Source organism: Chelonoidis abingdonii, chromosome 1, assembly GCF_003597395.2.
Source record: "Chelonoidis abingdonii isolate Lonesome George chromosome 1, CheloAbing_2.0, whole genome shotgun sequence".
NCBI lineage: Eukaryota > Metazoa > Chordata > Testudines > Testudinidae > Chelonoidis > Chelonoidis abingdonii.
Window position 1 is genome coordinate 174,659,077 of NC_133769.1, and position 22,725 is coordinate 174,681,801.

At 45.3% G+C, this 22,725-nt stretch overlaps 1 protein-coding gene across 2 annotated transcripts in view; it reads left to right on the forward strand.

Annotated features, from left to right (window-relative positions):
* The window catches only part of NSUN3 (NOP2/Sun RNA methyltransferase 3), a 75,028-nt gene that overhangs the window by 19,158 nt on the left and 33,145 nt on the right, over positions 1–22,725 (forward strand). The window contains exon 6 of one of the 2 annotated variants that reach the window (XM_032795108.2): positions 14,529–15,586. The exons of the other annotated variant lie outside the window; for it this stretch is intronic. Within the exon in view, the coding sequence (XP_032650999.1) occupies positions 14,529–14,790 (262 nt within the window). The 3' untranslated portion in view covers positions 14,791–15,586. Of the gene's footprint in view, positions 1–14,528; positions 15,587–22,725 lie in introns of those variants that run through there. 2 annotated transcript variants of the gene reach the window in all.

Here is a 22,725-nt window from a genome sequence, read left to right on the forward strand (position 1 = left end):
CTCAGCTGTTGTTTTCAGGGCTTCTGTGCTCCAGTAGAGGTGCCATGGAGCAGGAAGCCTGGAAGACCTGTGGTCCCTGACTCCAGGGAAGTCCATATGGCAGGACTACCTCCTGGAGCCGGGGACCCTGGCAAGAAATCAGACAAGTTTGTGACAGAGCCCTGTGCGTGTTTCATTAGAATTTCATTGAAATTGATGTTTCTGTGAAACATTTTGTTTTTGACAAATTGGCATTTTCTGAGGAAAATCTGTTTTGTCAGAAAATTCCTAACCAGCTTTAACTCCCTTTGGGGCTTTTTAATATCCCACTTGTAGTACTGCCTGGGATAATTAGGGCTGCAGGATGAAGTCCCTAAGAGATTTTGAGAGTCTTTTGTTCTCCCTTCCCTCGTAGAGGAAGTGCTGCTTGGACTGTAGACAAACATGGTGTTTTTTAATTAGTGAACTAAGTTGTTGGCATAAAAAAGAACATTCATTCAGCTCAGGCATTTGAAAGTTTGCAAGAGAAGAAGCCATTTCCATTACGATTACATGATTAGAGTATTTAAGTTTTGTGACTGCGGCAAATGTGGAATGCCTCCTGCTGGTGGAGTCTGTCTTGCTAAAAATAGCATTGCCACTTGTAATAATGGCAGCATGGAAACCCAGAGTGGGAACTTGCAAACCAGGTGCAACATTTAATATGGAAATAAAATATATCTGAATGTTACACAGCTGATTGTTACAATTCTGATGGCTAAACCATAATGGGAGCAAGAAGGAAACTGGTAGTAGCTTCTGTATTTCTGGTGTTGTAAATGATATACAGTAGGTCTCTGTTAGCAAGAGGATCATCCCCAGGACTTGCCTCAGAGTAAGAGGGGTCTGTTGTCTTTCAAAGTGTTCAGGCTGCAGGGAAAAGCAAAACAGGTGAGATTTTCCTTTAAAAAAATTGCTTGATATAACTCCTTTTTTTTAATCTTAATTATTGTTTGGACTGACATTGTCTCTGTATGACAAGAAAGCTCACTGTGATAAGGAGAGAGGAAAGTATAATGCTTGGAACACAGAGAGAATATTTGTACTGATGTCACGCCATCCCCATGCCATGCTGTCATCACAATATATTGTGAATTAGGTATTGTAGACACAGGGAATTCCCCTGACCTTGACAGCTTGATTTTGGAAAAACTTTGGGATATAACTGACATGACTCTGGGATGACTGGGCTCAGTTGGATTTTTAAAGAAGGGGAGGGGGAATTCCATGTTCTAATTCATCTCAAATGAGAAGAGGTGTGGATGAAAGTAAATGTGACTTCAGATTTCTTTGCTGCATGAATGGTTTAGAAGGGATTCATTGTTTTTTGTTCCAGATCAAATCCAGAAAAATCCATTTTCTGCTTAGTAACCAAAAGATGGCACTGTTGAAATGTTACATTTGTTTTGTAACTTGCCCTGAAACCCATATAATCTTTCTTTTAACACTGAAAATGGTTAAATTAGTGATATAATTAATGCTGACCCTTCCAAAAAGATGTAGAACATATAATCATGCATAGAAAGAACCGTCTAGGGACATGGGATTGGTAATACGAAATATTATACCAGTATTGTTTTGACATCCACTTATATGTCTGTTTTATAGAAGGCTGGGTTTGTAATGCCACTTTTTAAAAAAAGGATGAAATGGCAACCTATCACGTTGTTTAATTTACTTTTACTGTGAAATACCCACTTTTTGGCATTAGTTAACTCCAAAGTTTTTGTGACATTTAAGTGTTTCAACGTCATTGAACACGTCTGTACAACAGATCTTTTTATTGTTTGAGATACTGAAATAATCTTATTGCTCTGTTTTTCTTTTTCATTTCTAATTTAATTTTTAAGTGTCAGTTTCCTCTCCTGTTACATTTAATGTGAATCTTGAGACTTCAAACAAAGAAAACATTAAGTATGTGTTAGAATACGTTGTAGTTTTTCAAAATCACATCCAACAACCCTGCCTGGCAAGGGGTCAGATTAGATGACCTTAACAGGACTTTTCCACCTCTGACTGCTGTAATTCAATATGCATGTTAGTAAATCTGTTCCCAAAGAGAGATTCAGTAAAAAATGAGTGATAATGAATTCTTTGTAAATACATAATTTCTACTATAGGGAAATTTACACGCCTTTTAATTGCATTAGAGTTGTATCTGGGTTTGCTAAACATCCATCTGAAAAGTGGTATACAGCTATGCCCTGACTATTACATATGTCTGTCTTGGAAATATTTTAATTATTTAAAGATGAATTTAATTATCCAAAAATGTTGATACCACTATTTAAGCCATGCATAGTGTAGGCAAACATCATGCAAACTTCCACAGACATATCTGCCAGTCCCCCTCAAATCTAATTTGCCTTGTCCCAGTCCTTCAGTGATTGAAAACATTATTGAATGGTTGTGAATATTTGATATCACAGTGAGTCCTATAAATTGTACTAATCCGAAGTCTTGTAAAGTACCACATGACACCCAGGGAAGGGTTTATTTTTGCCTCTGAACATTTTATTTTCTTTCTCAGTGCCTCTCTTCCCTTCCTTCTTGTCTCATCCTCCTCCTGTTATAAAACCTAATGGCATTTTTTGCAGCTTCTTTTCCTATACACATACAGATGTGCATTATCTGCCTGAAGGTCCTAGCTACCTGGAAGAGGATATCTTGGAGTAGACCTGGAAATTGTGAATGAAGCCTGTTAATAGATAAAATCGAGCCTCAGCAACTTACCATACTACTTTTTTTAGCATCCTAAATATAGGTACATTTCCATGCTCAACAGCTTGTTAGCCTGTGAAGCCCCCAAAACCTGATTCTTCTGAAGTGGTGTAATTATTTTAGGCACCTACTTGGCAAACAGGGAAGCTTCTTTTGCAGGCTGCTGTGCAGGACATCTTTTGATAGCAGTGATTTGTTAGCAGGCATTTTAATGTTAGTGCTACTAACAGTTTCTCTTGTCTATAAAACAGAAATGGGGATTATGTGCATCAAAAGTACTACAGAGTCTCCCGTTAACAATTGCCCATCCTTGTTAATAAGCAGTCACAGATGTCTTTCTTATGACTTTTTAAACAAATAGTCTTACAGGAATGTATATTGGATTACTTTAAAGTTTAGGTCAAAATAAGACTTAAAGTATTGTGATACAGCATGGCCAGAGGGCAGCATAAGAGTATTAGCAGGGGGCCTTATTCCCTGCCAAGGGTGGAAGGTTTGCTTTAGATTAACTAGAACAGCTGTGGCCAATTAGAGCACCTGACTTCAATTAGAGCACCTGACTCCAGTTAGAGCACCTGACTCCAGTCATGGGATATAAACCCCTGCTTCAGTCAGACAGGGGGTGGTAGTTGAAGGAGAAAGGTTGGATTGGAGCAGAGTGCAGATTGCAGAAGAGAAGAGTTTGTCCAGAGAGAAATAGAAGGTTTGGAGGAGTGCTGCGGTGGATTGGGAAGCCCAACAGAAACCCTAGGTAAGGGGCACCAGGCTTGTATAGAAGAGAGGCGAGAAGCCCTTCACAAGCTGACGGGTATGAGAGGGAAGTAACCCAGGGGAAGAAACCGCTAGTCAAGTGGTTCACCACAACCCCAGGGCCCCTGGGTTGGGACCTGGAGTAGAGGGCGGGCCCAGGTCCCTCCCTCTCCACTCCCCTCCTCCAAGGACACTAGGGGAGTGATTAAGAACTGGTTCAGAGGCAAGCAATATCGCCCTGAACCTACCCCAGAGAAGAGAAAGCGCGAGACCCAGAGAACAGTACCGGCAATTTGCCACACGTGGTGTCAGGGGTGGGATCTGCGCGCTGGGGACATAGTCCAGGGGGAGACATAACCCTCCCACCCTTAAGATGGACGACGTGGTCAAGGCCCTTATACATGCCACCGCGGCCCAGCAGGAGGCTACCAGGGTCCAGGCAACCGCCCAACAAGAGGCGACTAGATTGCAGCAAGAGACTAATCAGCTGCTGCTGAGTCAGGCTGCTCAGGACCGAGCCCTGCTGAGAGACCTAATAAGCCAGATGAAGACCCTTATGGAACAGAATCACCACGGGGAAGGGACCCGGACCATACGGGCTAGCCATTACTTACAAAAAATGACCAGGGAGGATGATGTGGAAGCATACCTCCTGGCTTTTGAGAGAACAGCCCTGCGGGAGGCCTGGCCCCGAGAACAATGGTCTGGTATCCTTGCCCCATTCCTATGTGGGGAAGCCCAGAAGGTCTATTACGATATGTCTGCAGAAGCTGCAGCAAACTATTCCCAGCTAAAGGCAGAGATCCTGGCCAGGTTCGGAGTGACAACGGCACTACAAGCCCAGAGGTTCCATGAATGGCGATATATGGAGGACAAGACACCCCGAACGCAGTTGTTTGACTTGATCCACCTGACCCGGAAATGGCTGCGCCCTGAAGCCCATAGCTCTGAGGAGATGATGGAGGTACTAATATTGGACCGGTATATGCGGGGGTTACCACCAGGACTCAGGACTTGGGTGGGTCAGAATGACCCCTCTACCTATGATGAGTTGGTCTCCCTCGTGGAAAGACAACTGGCAGCCCGCGAACTGTTCCAGACTCCAAGCAGGGAGACACGGCAACCCAGGAAGACAACCCCAAACCCAAGGCCCCGGACTGTCGAGAACTCTAGAAAAACTATAACCGGGAGGAACGACAGTGAGGAATGGCTCGAGGCCAGAAAGGGACCTGGGGGTTTGGGAAGAGTGGTGGGGGGCCGGCCAACTAGCCCCAGGCAGGGGGTGATAACCGGAATGAGGGGACGGTGTTATGAATGTGGGGAATTGGGGCATATAGCAGCCCAATGTCCCAACAAGGAGGTGCCTATGCAGTGTAATCTGGGGAGTTATGGGGAGCAATGTGGCCTGATCAACCTGGTAGGGGTTACATTGACCTCACATGGATTTACCAGACCAGTAAAAATGAATGGTATAAAAACCATAGCATTAATAGATTCGGGGAGTGCTGTCACGTTGGTCTCGGGAAAGTTGGTGGGAACAGACCAACTAACTCGGGCCAAAAGCACAGGGGTAACATGCGTACATGGCACCGTGAATTTTTACCCTACAATTCCAGTACAGATTGAAATCCAGAGGAATACCACCAGAGTTTCTGCAGGAGTAGTCCCCAAGCTCCCTTATCCTGTTTTGATTGGGAGAGACTTCCCTGGGTTTGAGAACTTACTGACCCCGATAGAGGCAGGAGAGGGTAGCAACCCCCAGGTTGAGACAGAGGCAACTAAAGATAGCCTCGCCCCAATGTTTGCTGAATTTGCTCCAGAATTGTTCTCATCCCCTGGAAAACCCCGCAGGGCTAGGCGAGAACGAAGGGCGGCTAAAAAGTTAGGGACCAGGATTCTGGCAGCTAATCAAAAGACTTCCCTTGTGGGTAGGCGAACCCGCCCAGGAGACAAGGAGAAGGTTCGGGTCACGGAGGACTCAGAGGAGGTTCCTGGCCCAAGTGGGAGCACCCCAGGGGGAAGAGTTGAAATAGGCCCCCTGGAATTAGGTCAGTTCAGCACTGCACGTGAGACCTTTGGGCAGGACCAGGCCGAAGATCCATTATATGCAAACGTGAGGGAGGAGGTAGTGGAAGTAAATGGAGTGCCTGTAGAAGGAAAAGTCAAAGGCCCAAGGCCATATTACGTGCTCAAACGTGATCTGTTGTACAGAATAGAGCAAATACGAGGGGAAGAAGTAGAGCAACTCCTAGTCCCACGGAAACACATAAGGGCCGTACTAGAGTTAGCTCACAGTCATTTATTTGGGGGACATCTAGGGGTAGACAAGACGCTGGATAGAATACTAAGAAGGTTTTATTGGCCAGGAATACGAGCAGAAGTCCAGCGTTATTGTGCCTCCTGCCCTGAATGCCAGCTGCATAGCCCCCGACCTCACTTGCGGGCCCCACTAGTACCTTTACCTATTATTGATGTCCCGTTCGAGAGGATAGCTATGGACATAGTGGGCCCACTAGAAAAGTCGGCACGGGGCCACCGAAACGTACTAGTCATCCTTGACTATGCCACACGATATCCAGAGGCCATCCCTTTAAGAAACCCCACGTCTAAGGCAATAGCTAAAGAACTACTACAGGTTTTCGCCAGAGTGGGCATCCCTAAGGAGATCCTGACAGACCAGGGAACCCCGTTTACGTCAAAACTAATGAAAGACTTATGTGCCCTGCTCCGTATACAAGCCATTCGGACCTCCGTCTACCATCCACAAACAGACGGACTAGTCGAAAGATTCAATCGAACCCTCAAAAGTATGATCCGGAAGGTGGTAGCACAGGATGGAAAGGACTGGGACACTCTTTTGCCGTATCTAATGTTCGCTATATGGGAAGTTCCCCAGGCGTCCACGGGTTTTTCTCCCTTTGAACTCTTATATGGACGCCACCCACGCGGGATATTGGATATCGCCAAGGAGGATTGGGAGGAACAACCCAACCCAGGAAAGAATATTATTGAGCATGTGACACAGATGCGAGAGCGGATAACTCGAGTAACCCCGATAGTACGGGAGCATTTAGAAAAAGCACAAGAGGCACAGCGGACATACTACAACCGTCGGGCGAAAATGCGAAGATTTCAACCAGGGGAACGGGTGATGGTGTTAGTGCCGACCACAGAAAGCAAACTCCTAGCCAGTTGGCACGGACCATATGAGATAGTGGAAGCCATTGGAGAAGTGAATTATAAGGTTAGACAACCAGACCGCCGGAAGCCAGAGCAAATATACCACATCAACTTACTGAAGCCCTGGCATGACAGAGAGACGTGTCTGGTCACTCGAGGAGCTCTACCTCAGGCAGACGGCCCGCAGGAGCAGGTAAAGATATCTCCTGACTTAACCCCAGAACAACGGATGGAAGTCATTGAAATGATCCACTGGAACCAGGACGTATTTTGTACCCAACCAGGTCGAACGGCACTAGTCCAACATCATATTGTCACCAGCCCCGGAGTAAGGGTGACGATAAGACCATATCGAATACCGGAAGCTAAAAGGGAAGAAATTAGGATGGAAGTGCGAAAGATGCTGGAACTCGGGGTCATTGAAGAATCCCACAGCCAGTGGTCCAGTCCGATCGTACTAGTCCCCAAGCCTGATGGCACCCTGAGGTTTTGTAACGACTTCCGGAAATTAAATGAAGTATCCCACTTCGATGCCTACCCGATACCACGCATTGACGAGCTGGTTGATCAGTTAGGCAAGGCCAAATACCTAACCACCCTAGATCTGACCAAAGGATATTGGCAAATACCCCTGGCCAAGGATGCCAGGGAAAAGACTGCTTTTTCTACACCCGATGGCCTGTTCCAGTACACTGTCCTCCCTTTCGGACTCCATGGGGCCCCTGCCACATTCCAAAGACTGATGGATAAGTTATTACGACCCCATGCCAACTATGCCGCCGCCTATCTAGACGACATAGTTATACATAGCCCTGATTGGGAGACACACCTGGACAAAGTGGAAGCAGTGCTGGACGCTTTGCGAAAGGCTGGTCTCACCGCTAATCCTCTGAAATGCGTGATAGGACTAGCTGAGGCCAAATACCTCGGGCATGTCGTAGGGAGAGGGGTGGTGAAGCCCCAATGGAACAAGGTGGAGGCAATACAAGATTGGCCTCGACCAATCCGCAAGAAGCAGGTCAGAGCATTTTTGGGTATAGTTGGATACTATCGGAGATTCATCCCTCATTTTGCCACAAGAGTGGGGCCATTGACGGATCTGATAAAAGCTCGGGGCCCCGAGATAGTGAAGTGGACAGATGCGGCGGAAGCAGCATTTGCAGATTTGCGGACAGCCCTATGCTGCCATCCGGTACTCATGGCCCCAGACTTCGAGAAGGAATTCATCCTGCAGACGGACGCCTCGGAGGTGGGACTCGGTGCCGTCCTTTCCCAGATGGTAGGGGAGGAGGAGCACCCCATCTTGTACCTCAGCCGGAAGCTCCTCCCCAGGGAACAAAAATACGCTGTTGTTGAAAAGGAATGTCTGGCGATAAAATGGGCTATGGAGACTCTCCGCTACTATCTCCTGGGGCGGCGGTTTACCCTTGTGACTGATCACGCCCCGCTCCAGTGGATGCATAGGAACAAGGAAAGAAACGCCAGAGTGACGAGGTGGTTCCTCTCTTTGCAACCTTTCCATTTTCGGGTCCAGCATAGGGCTGGAAGCCAACACGGCAACGCTGATGGCCTCTCACGCCAACACTGCCTCTCGTCCCGAGTAGCCCAACCCCTTGGTGTTGAGCAGGGGGGGGGGATATGTGATACAGCATGGCCAGAGGGCAGCATAAGAGTGTTAGCAGGGGGCCTTATTCCCTGCCAAGGGAGGAAGGTTTGCTTTAGATTAACTAGAACAGCTGTGGCCAATTAGAGCACCTGACGCCAATTAGAGCACCTGACTCCAGTTAGAGCACCTGACTCCAGTCATGGGATATAAACCCCTGCTTCAGTCAGACAGGGGGTGGTAGTTGAAGGAGAAAGGTTGGATTGGAGCAGAGTGCAGATTGCAGAAGAGAAGAGTTTGTCCAGAGAGAAATAGAAGGTTTGGAGGAGTGCTGCGGTGGATTGGGAAGCCCGACAGAAACCCTAGGTAAGGGGCACCAGGCTTGTATAGAAGAGAGGCGAGAAGCCCTTCACAAGCTGACGGGTATGAGAGGGAAGTAACCCAGGGGAAGAAACTGCTAGTCAAGTGGTTCACCACAACCCCAGGGCCCCTGGGTTGGGACCTGGAGTAGAGGGCGGGCCCAGGTCCCTACCTCTCCACTCCCCTCCTCCAAGGACACTAGGGGAGTGATTAAGAACTGGTTCAGAGGCAAGCAATAGTGCCCTGAACCTATCCCAGAGAAGAGAAAGCGCGAGACCCAGCAGAACAGTACCGGCAATTTGCCACAGTATCAGTTGCTCCTGTACTGAACTAGGGCTTCAATATAAAGAAGTTAAGCTTTAATTCCAAGCCATTTCAATTGTGTGCAAATTACTACTACTTTTAATCCAGTATGGTGAATACATGAAGTTGGATTTAAATTTTTGAAAACACATTTAGTGTAACTAGTTTTATATTTTAATAGTTAAGTTTTACTAAAGTTTGACTTATGATGCATTAAGAAATATAATTAAAGGAAATTGCATTGCTAGGAACAAATATGGTCACAGTTTGATGTTTTGAAGCAATGTACTTCAGTTTCATTTTCACCAAAGTATTTTTAGGGCCCTTCAGACATTGCTTCCATTTTAATCAGACATATTTTGAAATAAGCAGTAGATGTATAAGTGAACTATGCTATTACGTTTGTAGATTTAGAGCCCATTTCTTAAATGTGCAGAGCACCTCATGACAGGTGACAAGTGCCTTCAGTGCCTTATCTTTTTTTATTTTTGATCTACCATTGATTGTATCAGGGGTTGAGGGCACTGAGCATCTGACAGGACTGGATTTTTAATGACTGAGTTCTATGGGAGCAATTATAGGCTGTATCAATCTCCCTTTAACCTTATGGTGTAAAGAAATCCTTTTAGATTCTTGAACCTAGATCATGATGTAAGAATTAAAAAACTTTATTTTGCAGTTTGACCATTTTGGGGCCCAATCCTGTCAAAATTCACAAGCTAAGAGTGCTCAAAACTGGTCTGTTTTTGATGTGACATTTCCAAGACTTGCTGCGGGAGGTTGTGTTGGTCATTCCAAAGGTGCTGCTCTTTTCTTTGAATCATCATTGAATCACTGCTGCAGCCTAATATTCTAGGGGCACTGTGCTTTTTGGCGAGGTCATGACCATTTGCACTTGTGAAAGGTGTTATGGGATCTTTAATAAGCGTAGTAGTGGTAACCCTGTAGTTATGGACAAATCCCTTTTTGGTATTTGTGTTTTATCTACTGTAAATTCTTCCTGCAGTTTCAGCCGCTTATGTTTTTTCCTTTCCTAAACTGCAGTGTAGTGTTCTTGCTGTACTGTTAAACAGCTGGTGTCATCCCCTCATAGCCGTCTGCATTTCTGTGCTGGGAGAAGAGATTTCTGCATATTTAAAGTTAGTGAGTCACTTTGAGATTCTCTGGGAAGAGAGGTGCTATATAAATGTAAGAGACCCTGCATGTTAAGCAGTGAAATCTCATACATTCGTGGCTTGATAGTAATCTGAGTCACATGGCTTTGCACATCTGGAAAGCTTTGTCCGGGGGTGGGGGGGGGTCTACTTCTGTGAAATTGGGTACAGTAGATACTTTTTTCAAGATGAGGGGAATGTTGAACTTCGCCCTTTCTTTCCATTTTAGAGGTTTAAAGATATGTTGGTAAACAAAACACCCATGAGAGGAAAGTATGGTTTTGTGATTAAGGCACTGGACTGGGATTCAGGAGACCTGGATTCAATTCCCAGCTCTGCCAGAGACTGACTGTTCACCTTTGGCAAGTTGTTTAATCTCTCGGACTCAGTTCCTCATGTGTAAGAAAGGGGGAGTACTACTTCCTTTCTTTCCTGTGTCTGCCTGGTGTATTTATAGTGTAAACTCTTTGGTGCACAGACTGTCTCTTGCAATGTGTTTTGGTACAGCACCCAGCGTAATGGGGCCCTGATCTTGGTTGGAACCTCTAAGCACTACTGTAATATAAGTAAGAAGTTTTTGTATTTTGCATGGCATAACCCCAAATCTCAGCACTTTCCTGAACCCTGTAAATAGTGATAGTTACAGTACTGTACATAATTCTGTTTATATGCTAATATGCAGGTGATGAATCCTGTCCGGTTCCTGTTTATATAGGGACTGCATTCATGAATTCTTCAGCATCTCCAAGTTCTATCCAATGAGAAGTGACCTAAATTCAGGACATAATGTTGACCACAGCATAGGGCTTATCCTTCAGCTTTTTTTCAGTATTATAATATTTTCATTATCTACAAAAACTCCCTCAACAGAAGCAAAACTGGCCATTTAACTAGGCAGTGCTATCCCCTCTCAAAATACTGTGCTGTAGTGTCAGACATTAGCCTGAATTCTGAGGAGACACTCTACCACAAAGTCTTTTGGATTAGAAAACAGTCCTGCCAATTGAGCCTTAACTAACTAATTTCAGAAAGATAAATTGCAAATGCTAGAATGAAAACAAAGCAGAACAGACAGCCCACAGAGGCACTAAAGCACGTGGTCTAACTTGTCCTTAAGCAGGAAAGAACAGATACTACACTTGACCGGAGTTATACTTAATTTACAGCACTTCCCTCAACGTGCTTATTCATGAAGTCAAATGTGTGTTGCTCGCTACCTGCCCTGCTTTCCAGTCAGTTGTGCTCCACTAGTCCAGGTGCACTCTGGTGGCTTGGCTGGCCTAAACATCACCCCATTTCTTTTATAAACAATAGGACGGTGAGAGGATGGAGACAAATGCAGAGAGAAAAGGAGGGTGAAGAGGCAAATGGGTGGGGTGAGAGAGAAAGGGCAGAGAAGTCGCAGTGTGTTTGGTGCCAGCACTGGTGCTTCATGTCCCTATTTTCCTGCTGAGAATGATGTGCAGAAATGACAGGTTTGAGGTTAGCTACCCAAATGTTTGTGTGCTAGCACTGCATTAGATTAAACTACAGGAAGGCATGTGTTCATTCTGGTAACAAAGCAAAATCAGATTTGTGGGAGGATATTGCACTCTGAACAGAAAGGAGGGTTGGCAGGAATATGCAGGAACACCCACTCACTTGGGAAGCTGAACAGAACTTTACTGTAATAACAGTTACTGAAAAAGTTACTCCCTCTGGTGCCTCCTTAGCTTCCTTGAGCAGGGCTTTTCTTCCCATGCAGAACTCCTCCAACTCTTGACTTATCCTGAACCTGGCTTGGATGGGGCTTCTCTTCATTGAGGTTTCATCCGTAAAGAGGGAAACTCCCCCAATCACATTGAAAGAGCCCATTCTTTTCTTCAGTGTCCACTTTCCTTCCTCCACCTGTTCTCATTGCGAAGTGGCATTACTTACCTGCTAAGTGGGAGCTGCACTGAACAGCTCTCCCCATTGGTCTAGAGTGAAATTACACTTCGCATTTTAACTCTCTCTTCAAACAACGCATCCAGATGAATAGTCTTTTAATTATGCTCCTAGGTTATAAATACCATTACACTTTGTATGAAAAGCCAGTACCAAAAATAGGACTTTATTCTTCCATGATACTGCAAGAGCAGTATTTTAAAAAAGAAAAGGTTGAACCCCTTTTTCCCATGTTATCATAACTCTTTCTTTGAGACATCATACATCACTTACTCTCACTTTTTCCAAATATCTTCTGCTGATTAAATATATATTCTAATATGACCTGTCCCATCAGATCTCAAAAGTGAAGCATGGTCTGGTTAAGCTAGTTTTGCGTGAGATCCCTGTAAGGTGGTGGCAGCATTTTTCCTACTGGATCACTGCTGAACCAATGGGCCAGCATGGTCCTAGAAAGTGCTGTCTCTGTAGGTGCAGTCTTCCAGAGGAGATATAAGACTGGGTCCTGACCACTTCAATGTATTAATATTTGCGTAGTCTTTTGAAAACATTGAGTTGTTTATTCCTAGTTGAGTAATTGCATTCAACTACCTTTTCAAATGAGAGGGGTATGCTTCAGTAAACTTGCATTTAGTATTGCCAGCTACTGGAGTGGGCACATTTCAACTAGAGGTGGCCATATTCCAGTAGTGAGTGAAGTGATCTATTTACATATCAGTTTATAAATCACTCTTAGGAGCCTTCAGAGTGAAAATTGCTAGAAGAGAGATTGTTTTAGAACAACAGCTTTACCAACAGGAGTAACTCTTTTAAACATTTAATGATGCTACATATGAAGAATGCTACAGTATTGGCAAAAAACAGATCGTATTGTATCATGGCTTTTTTCCCCTTGCTCCCATAACATTTCATCTGTGATAGTTGAATGTGCCTTACAGATCTCCTTTCAGCGTTTTAAGAACGTATTGGGCTGTTCCCCCCAACCCTTAATAAGATGTCTGCTTTAATTGAAAGCAAACAGAGTCCCTGTTTCTTTTTCTTTTGTTTGGAGGTTGAGGAAAAATAACCGATGCCATTTGTAACATTGAGACTGTATGTAATTGCTGTGGTTTTATTTTTGTAAACAGAGCGGTTGTGCATTTTAACGTTTAGCTTCCTTACGGTTAGAGACATTTGATTAGACAAAGCATTTGCTGATTAAGGGCCCAATCCTGCAGCGGTTAAATAAATGGAAAAGCTTTTGGATCAGCCCCAAAATATATGTTACTAAACAGTCAGAGTTATTGACCCATCATAGGTAGATTGTAAGATAATACAGTAGTAGAGTGCCTTTCAAGTAAGCAGTAAGTCTGATTTGCAGAAATGCATGCCAAACTGCAAGCCTAATAATTCTTTGCTGTTACTGCAATTGCATGTTCATTTTGGTGTCTGCATGTGCAAATGGCCAACTAGGTATTTAGCTGGCCATTTTTATGTCCTATCACCGAGTTTGTATGCACAATCACAACACTTTCATGTGCCAATTAGGCATGCAGTTGTGCATGCCCATATTTGAAAATCAGGTCCAAAGAGTACTGGTTAAACATTGGTAAGATGATCATTCTGAAGTACAGTTGGAATCATTGTGACAGACCCAAACCAGTGGGGTACAGGAATCTGGTAGAGGGCAAATATACCGGTCACTGGGTTCTGTAGTTTTCTGTTCCCTGATTGACCAGAGCAGGGGCTGCACTAGAGTAATCAGGAACCTACTAGAACCAATTAAGACAGGCTGATTAGAACACCTGAAGCCAATCAAGGCAGGCTAATCAGGGCACCTGGGTTTAAAAAGGAGCTCACTCCAGTCAGGGAAGGAGGAGCCAGAGGAGAGGAAGTGCGTGTGAGGAGCTGGGATCAAGAGGCACAAGGAGCTGAGAGTGAGAGGGTGTGCTGCTGGAGGACTAAGGAGTACAAGTGTTATCAGACACCAGGAGGAAGGTCCTGTGGTGAGGATAAAGAAGGTGTTTGGAGGAGGCCATGGGGAAGTAGCCCAGGGAGTTGTAGCTGTCATGCAGCTGTTACAGGAGGCACTATAGACATCTGGAGTCCACAGGGCTCTGGGCTGGAACCCGGAGTAGAGGGCGGGCCCGGGTTCCCCCCAAAACCTCCCAACTCCTGATCAGACACAGGAGGAGTTGATCCAGACTGTGGGGAAGATCACTGAGGTGAGCAAATCTGCCAATAAGCGCAGGACCCACCAAGGTAGAGGAGGAACTTCATCACATCATATATTAAAATGCTACTTGTAAATTGTTATATGCATTTAAGAATATCATAGGGTAGTTTGAAAATACACACTTAAATGAGATAGGTGAACGTAACACAGGTAATTCCCTGCGTATTAATGAAATGCTCAGTTGTGACAATTTGATGAAGGTTTATTTCCTGTGGGTGTGTTTTGTTTGTTTGTTTTTTCCTATTTGGTTATGTTTAATAACTCTGACTGATCTAAATTTGGGTTTTTTTGGTTACAGGTCTGCCATTAAAGCCTTGTGTCCTGGAGGATCTGTGATCTATTCTACGTGCACTCTCTCGAAGGCAGAAAACAGTGATGTAATCAGTCACATCCTAAGCTCCTGCAGTAACATTCTGCCTGTAGATATAAGTGAACTGGCCAGTGTCGTTTCCGATGAGTTCTCTCTGGTTGCTGGTGTCCAGCCGCATGAACTTTTAGTACTTCCAGCGAAAGGGAAAGCATGGGGTCCTATGTATGTAGCTAAATTAAAGAAAACGTAGTCTGGGTGGCATTATTAGGCTTTTGTAATTCATATTGACAGATGTTTATTTATTTTAATACGCTGTATGCATATGCAATCTGTGCCAAATATTTGTCCAAGTAGCCTGGATTTAGAGTTGTGAACTGATATATCAGATGCTGTGAAATGATCATTACGTTTGAGATTGAATTTGTAAATAGACAATATCTAGTATGGCCTAAGCCTGCAGTTGGATCAGTTGGCACAAACCTCTGGCATCTGGACCCATGTGGAGTCCATTAATGTATGAGTCTGCAGAGGCAATGTATTCCAGATTCCATAGTATCTTGAAGAGCCCAAAAGCACTTAATCTTCTATACAGCAACCTTCTATACTGCTTTTGGGGTGAAGGGCAGCAACCAACTCGCACAGAGCTTGCTGTACAGTGAGGAAGAGAGGCTCTTCAGTGTCTGCCTGAGGTGGACAGGACCTCGCCATGGTCTCATCTGACTGACCCCACAAAATAAACCTGCACAGAACTTAACTACTCTTTCACAAGAGGATGCAGAGTTGCATCACCTCTGCTGGGTTTGAAGTGGTCCCAAGGAGTCAGTATGTCAAACTTGATACTCTCACATTCCTTCTGATGGCATAAAAAGAAACACAAGTTGCTTTGTTAAAAAAAATAATCCTAAAATACTTTCATAATGAAAATTTGTTGACAGGAAGACAGATATGCAATGTAATGATTTAGTCTACAGAGACATTTTGTACATCAGGGCAGCAGTCAATACACACATTTTATATTGTTTTCTATAAAGCAAATGTCAATCTTTTGCCTTTTTCTTATGAATAATTGTTTGGGGTGGGAGTGGGGGTGAGAGAACCCTGAAGAAAGGAAAAATTATCCTTAGTGTTTTCTTGCACTAGAGTATGATGGTGAGTAAACAAGGGTAAACTGGATCTCTTGGGGCATGAAGGAAGCAGATGAGGGTGCCACATGTTACGCTCTGTAGGACAGGATACGAGACCCTGGCCCAGAAAATGCTTATTCCTAGATTCCAAGGCCAAAAAGGGCTATTGTGCTCATCGGTCTGTATAAATTTCTGTATAACACAGACAGGGCTGAGCATAGCCTCCACTTTCTCATAGTGGAAGAAGGAGCTGGCAGACAGCTAGAACCTAGGTGGGATACTAGAAATCAGCCTAAGCACTCAAGACTTGGGTTAATCTTTTAAATACTTGCTAATCCCCAGGTGCTTTCTGAGAGTGAGCGAGTGTCCACGCACAAGCATGAGAATGATTCTATTGCGTGGTGACTAAAGGACTCACCAGGATATGGGGGATCCAGTTCCGCTGCTCCAATGGGTATGTATCCGGAGTGCAACAGCTTCAACAGGAGAGACTGACCCCTCATGTCAGAATATCCTATATCCCAACGGTAAGAGCACTGACCAGAGAGGTGACCAATCTCAGTTCAGATCCCTTCTCCCCCTCAAGCAGAGGGAGACTTTAGCTGGGGATCTCCCACATCCTGGAAGAGTACTCTATCACTGGGTAATAAAACTTGTGAGAGAAGAGGCCCTCCTCCTCTGGTCATTTTGTGCAAGCTTGCCTAAATGGGATCCGATTTGGTAGGCAGCCTCTGAGTTCGCTTACTGGATTAGGCCCTGCACACTACTTAAGCAGCCAAATGCTTATTGTCTCCTGGTTGGTGAATCATTCTGGTACTTAGGTGGGAGATAGACACCTGGATGCCTAGAGGGAGGCAGCAGTGCACATGCCCAGAGGCAGTAACTTAGGCACCTAGGGAACTTTTACTGCAAAAACTTAGGTGCCAAGTGTGTTTAGGCACCTACAAGGTTGAGGGGGTAGGAGGGTTGTGTGTCATAGTGGTGCCAAAACCAGGACTTAGGCGCCTAAACTGGGCACTTAGGCATCTAACTTATTTTGTGCATTTAACTCAAGAAGCCCAAAGGAACTTTGTGTAAGAAGCAGGATGCTGTTGGTGTACTGGGAGCAAGTGGCTGCTCAGCAGCATGGGACTATGGAGATGGGGTGAGTCTTATTCAGGAGAGGGGTGGGGGAGACAGGGATCCCAGTGCATGGGAGAGGTGAAGCAAAAGGAACAGGAGTGAATTTACTTTGCTCAGATTCCTAACATGGAGTAGCCTATCGTGGGGCTTGAAGCATTGGAAAGAGTCTTCTCCCTATTACCCCAGCAGGGGCTAGTTTTGTCCATGGCTTATCTGCTAGTCAGCCACTATCGTGAGTATCTGTTACTTCCACCTATTCACTGCTCTAAAAAAAAACTATTGCAGAACTGTGAGTGTGAATGAGGGAGCCAGTGCCCCAGGCAAACCCAGTTCTGTCTGGGTGGAGATGGAGGTGACAGGGAACACCCCCCACCCCAACCCCTGTCCATGGTCTAAAGCATCTTCCAGATGCTGAGATAGGCAGTGAGGAGTCCTGTGGCAAAGAAGGTGATAGTCTGCCAGGTGGGAGCACCAAAGTAGGAGAGCAAGCCTTCCTGGAGGGAGAGGGAAGTGGAAGCGATCACCAGAAAGCAGTGCGGGGGAAACGTCTTTGAACTATCATGTCAATATGGCTAGTATGTGGCTGGCTGTGGGTGACACTGCACAACTGGTTGAGTGTTACATGGAGGCTGCATGGTCTAGTGATTTGGACACTGGGCTGGGAGACAGGACACCTGCGTTCCTCCTCAGCTCTGGGAAAGGAAATGGGATCTAGTGGGTTAGAGCAGCAGCAGGCCTGGGAGTCAGGACGTCTGGGTTTAAACCTTTGCTCTGGGAGAAGCTGCAGGAAGTGAAAGGCTGGCATGAGGGTAAATATGCAAATGATCCATGCACATTCACTATCTGTGTAAATTAGGACATAACCTCATTTGCTTACCTCTTCCAGGTGGCTGGTGGCTATCGGGGGGAGGGAGGGTTTGGAACAGCCACCCTCCCTGTGCCTGTATCCAGGCCAGCACATGCTCCCAGATGTACTTCATGGTCCAGCCCATGATGGTGCACACCAGCTCTGGGACCTTGGCACAGAGAGCCTGAGGGTAGAGCCCTGCGCGGATACCCGCAGATATCCACAAATTGGTGAGGCTCTAGATATGAAATTTGAATCCTCATCCAATCCGTGATCTGCAAAAATGATCCACGGGTATCTGTGCATGTGGATACCCGTGGATATAAAGTGGATATCTCTGGATTTGCAGGGATTTACCCAGGGGAAACAAGGGGTGGGGTTAGGGCGACTGAAAGGGCAGCTGAGGGGGGAAGTATTTCCCATTGTTTGTTGATTAGTTTTTTCTTTCTTTAAAATCATACATATTTTTAAGTAAACTGCTTTGAAAAATATTCTACTCAATAATGGTTAGTTTGAAAGGTCCTTTTCCAAGGTCTCTTCACTCCTGCCTTTTTTATTTCCAAATCAGTCCAGAAATCGCTGATTTTCTGTAAGATCTGATTTGTATGCCGAGACCGTCGTCTTAAGCAGGGACTATTCCAAGCTCTGGCGAAACAGGTTTCTTATTTGCCAAGTTGTTTACTGGTAAGAACTGTCTTCTGTTTACTGCAAAGGTCAATGACTATATTGACATGAGCTTCTCATCTTTTTTCCCCCCCAGATTATCAGAATATGAATTGAAAGGGTAAATTATGATGAAAGGCTCTTAAAATAGTAGACTCACAGACATGTCATTTAGCTCTGACATTCAGTTTGTGCCATAATGCAGTCTATCCACCATGCTGTAATGCAAGTAATTGAAACAAAACCAGAATGATTAATAACTGCAATAACTGCATGCTGTTCAGTGTTTTGTTACATAATTGCAGTCATAATGAGCACTACAGACAATCTGGAGAAGTGGTTTATTCACTGGGTTATGAAATGTTATGTGAATTAGTGATGTCATATCTGGTGTGTAGGAAGAGAGGATCTCAGTGTTATGCCATGCTGTATATACCAGTTTCACAAGGCTCTAAAATTCATGAGCAGTGACTTTAATACATAATATTTAACTATTCTGAATGTAAAGGGACAAAGTCAACTTGCTATTATTGAAAAATAACTCAAGAACAGTTTTTAGTGCTGCACCCCCATGAATTCCCCTGCCAGTTTTAGTGGTTTTACAATTATGTATTCCTATTTTTTAAAATGTTTTTTCTCTCTCCCATTGCCTTGTGAAAGACCATGCAAACAGGGGAACCTAGGTTACTCTACAGGGACAAGAGTAAAACTGACTGTACACAGTGTGCCATCAGATGCGCCAAGTAAACAAATTGGAAAACACAGGGAAATCTTTTTCCTCCTAAAATGGTTATTGCAAACTTAATTACAGTTACAATTGCAATGCTAAAGCATCATAGTTTTGGCAGAAAATTGAAGTTGACTCTCTTCTTTTTTAGGTTCTTAGTGATGTATTTTGTAATTAGTGACAGCTCTGAATTCTCGTTCTATTCTCCTGTCAGTTTTAGGGCTGGTCTACACTAGGGGTTGAGTTCGAACTAAGATAAGCAACTTCAGCTACGCTATTCACATAGCTGAAGTTGAAGTATCTTAGTTCGACTTACCTAGCTGTCCTCATGGCGGCGAGTCGACTGCCACGGCTCCCCCATCAACTGCGGTTAGTCCTCCTGCTGAGGTGGATTATGGGCGTCAATTAGCAGATCGATTTATCACATCCAGACGAGACGCGATAAATCGATTCCCAATTCATTGAACACTACCCGCCGATCCTGTGGGTAGTAGAGATGTACCCTTAGAGTCATAGAGCGTAAGGCCATAGGGAACCACCAGATCTTCTAGTCTGACCTCCTGTATTTCACAGACCACCACCCAGCACTTGCAAACTAAACTCAACAACTGAAATTAGACCAAAATATTAAAGTGTATGTGCCACAGGCAGAGAATAGGATGGATTGAGGTGCACCAGTGCCTGAGGAGCCTTCGATAGCAGGGAAATAACTGAGATATACCCAGTTAATCCTGACAAGTGACATGTCCTGACATGCTGCCGAGGGAGGTGGAAAAATCCTGAGTCACTGCCACTCTGACTTGGGGGAAAATTCCTTCCCAACCTGATGTATGATGGTCAGTTAGACCTTGAGCATGTGAGCAAGAACCAGCCAGTCAAGCACTTGAGAGAGAGAATGCTCAATGGCACCTCACAATCTTGGCCCACTCCACACAATGTTCCATCTCCAGCTGTGCTAATGGCTGAGGCTTCAGAGGAAGGAGATTGAAAAAAAACAACACTAAATACAAACTTTTGGAGGGTCCCTTCCTGACCCCGGCAGGTGTCGGCTGAAACATGGAAGCATGAGCTTTTCTGAATGTAAACTGGAAGTGAGCCCTAGGGCTGTTGAGCCCTGCCCCCTACCATCGCAAGCAACTCCATCTTACGATCACCCTCATATATTTGTCCAGCTCGCTCTTAAAACTAATTGAGTTGCGTGCCCCCATAGGTCCTACCAGGAGGCTATTCCAGAACTTCACCTCTCTGATGGTTAGAAACCTAATTTCCAGCCTGAATTTTTTCATGGACAGTTTATGTCCATTTGTTCTTGTGCCAACATTGTGCTTTAGCTTACCTAGTTCTTCAGCATCCCTAGTATTTACTCTGCTAGTATATTTGTAAAGAGCAATCTTATCCCTCTCAGCTTTCTTTTTGTTAGGTTAAACAAACCAAGCTCTTCCAGCCTTCTCTTATGAAATAGTTCCTCCATTCCCATGATCATCCTAGTATCTCTTCTCTGCATCTGTTCCAGTTTAAATTCATCTTTCTTGAATGTGGGTGATCAGAATTGTACACAGTATTCCTATTGAAGTCTTACCATTGCCTTGTACAATGGCATTAATACTTTTCTACTAGACATGTCTCACCTAGGATTGCATTTATAAATACAGCAACAAATCTGTGGCCATCTAGCACATCACCGCTGTTACTGTGCTGCACACTGTGGCTGCTTTGAACTCCTGAGACCAGCAGGGATAGAATTCAGATCTCTGTGCTTAGAAGGACAGCACTTGAAGTATAAGATACCTTGGTCAGCAGTATGAAGGTTTTGACAATTGATTGGACAGCTCTGATTCTATCTAGTAGAGGGTAATAGTTCACACTTACATAAGAGCAGCCATACTGGGTCACACTAAAGGTCCATCTAGTATCCTGTCTTCCAACAGTGGCCAATGCCAGGTGCCCCAGAGGGAATAGACAGAACAGGAAATCATCAAATGATCCATCCTGTCGCTCATTCCCAGATTCTGACAAACGAGCTAGGGACACCATCCTGCCCATCCTGGCTAATAGCCATTGATGGACCTATAGTCCATGAATTTATCTAGTTCTTTTTTGAATCCAGTTATAGTCTTGGCCTTCATAACATCCTCTGGCAAAGAGTTCCACAGGTTGATTGTGTGTTGTGTGAAAAATACTTGCTTTTATTTGTTTTAAATGAGCTACCTGTTAATTTCATTTGGTGATTCCCAGTTCTTGTGTTATGAGAAGGAGTAAATAACACTTCCTTATTTACTTTCTCCACACCAGTCATGATATTATGGATCTCTATCATATCCCCCCCCTTAGTCGTCTCTTTTCCAAGCTGAAAAATCCCAGTCTTATTAATCGCTCCTCATATGGAAGCTGTTCCATACCTCTAATCATTTTTTATGCCCCTTTCGGAACCTTTTCCAATTCCAATATATCTTTTTTGAAATGGAGTAACCATATCTGTATGCAGTATTACAAGAGCTAGTTCAATGGGCAGGGCCGGCTCCAGCCATTTCGCCACCCAAGCACGGCGGCACGCCGTGGGGGGCGCTCTGCTGCCACCGGTCCTGCAGCTCCGGTGGACCTCCTGCAGGCGTGCCTGCGGATGCTCCACCGGAGCCGCAGGACCGGTGGACCCTCCGCAGGGACGCCTGTGAGAGGTCCACCGGAGCTGCCTGCTGCCCTCCCGGCAACCGGCAGAGTGCCCCCCGTGGCATGCTGCCCCAAGCATGCACTTGGCGCGCTGGGGCCTGGAGCCAGCTCTGTCAGTGGGTCTCAAACTTTTTTTACTGGCGACCCCTTTCACACAGCAAGCCTGTGAGTACGACCACCCTAATAAATTAAACACTTTTTAATATATTTAACACCATTATAAATGCTGGAGGCAAGCAAGGTTTGGGGTGGAGGTTGACAGCTTGTGACCCCCCATGTAATAACCTCATGACCCCCTGAGGGGTCCCAACCCCCCGTTTGAGAACCCCTGAGCTAGTTCATTATTAATAAAGCCCTACCAAACTCATGGCCATGAAAAACACAGCATAGACTGTGAAATCAGACTTCCTCCATAAAATCTAGCTGTTGGAGGGGCAGGACTGGGGACTCCTATTGTTCACCATGGTCCAGCTGCTAGTCCACAAGGCTGGGGAGGGAAGGACTACTTCTTCCCCTGCATGGCTGATCTCGGGGGGGGATCAGACCCATCTCCGGGTATCTCCCCCAGCTGCAGGAAGCTCCATGGCTGTTGCCAGCTCTGAAAGCTCCCAGCAGCAAGAGGGAGATCAGACCCATCTCCACCTGTGGGAATCTCCCCTGCTGCAGGAAGCTCCACAGCTGCGCTGCTTTCAGAGTCCAGCTCTGAAGGCAGCAGCTGTGGAGCTTCCTGCAGCCAGAGGAGGTACCTGGAGATGGGTCGGATTTCCCCCCGAGAGCAGCTGTGCAGGGGAAGAAGTAGTCCCATCCCTCCCCAGCCCAGCTAGCAAGTAGGGGCCTCTGGCAGGGACGCTCCCAGCAGCATGAGGGAGATAAGACCCACCTCCAGGTATCTCCCCCAGTTGCAGGAAGCTCTGCAGATGCTGCCTTCAGAACCCAGCAGTGAGGGTGGCAATCCTGCAACCCCCACCTCCTTCACATCAGCTTTGTGGCCTCCTTTCGGATTGGGATCCCCACAGTTAAAACACCATGCAATTT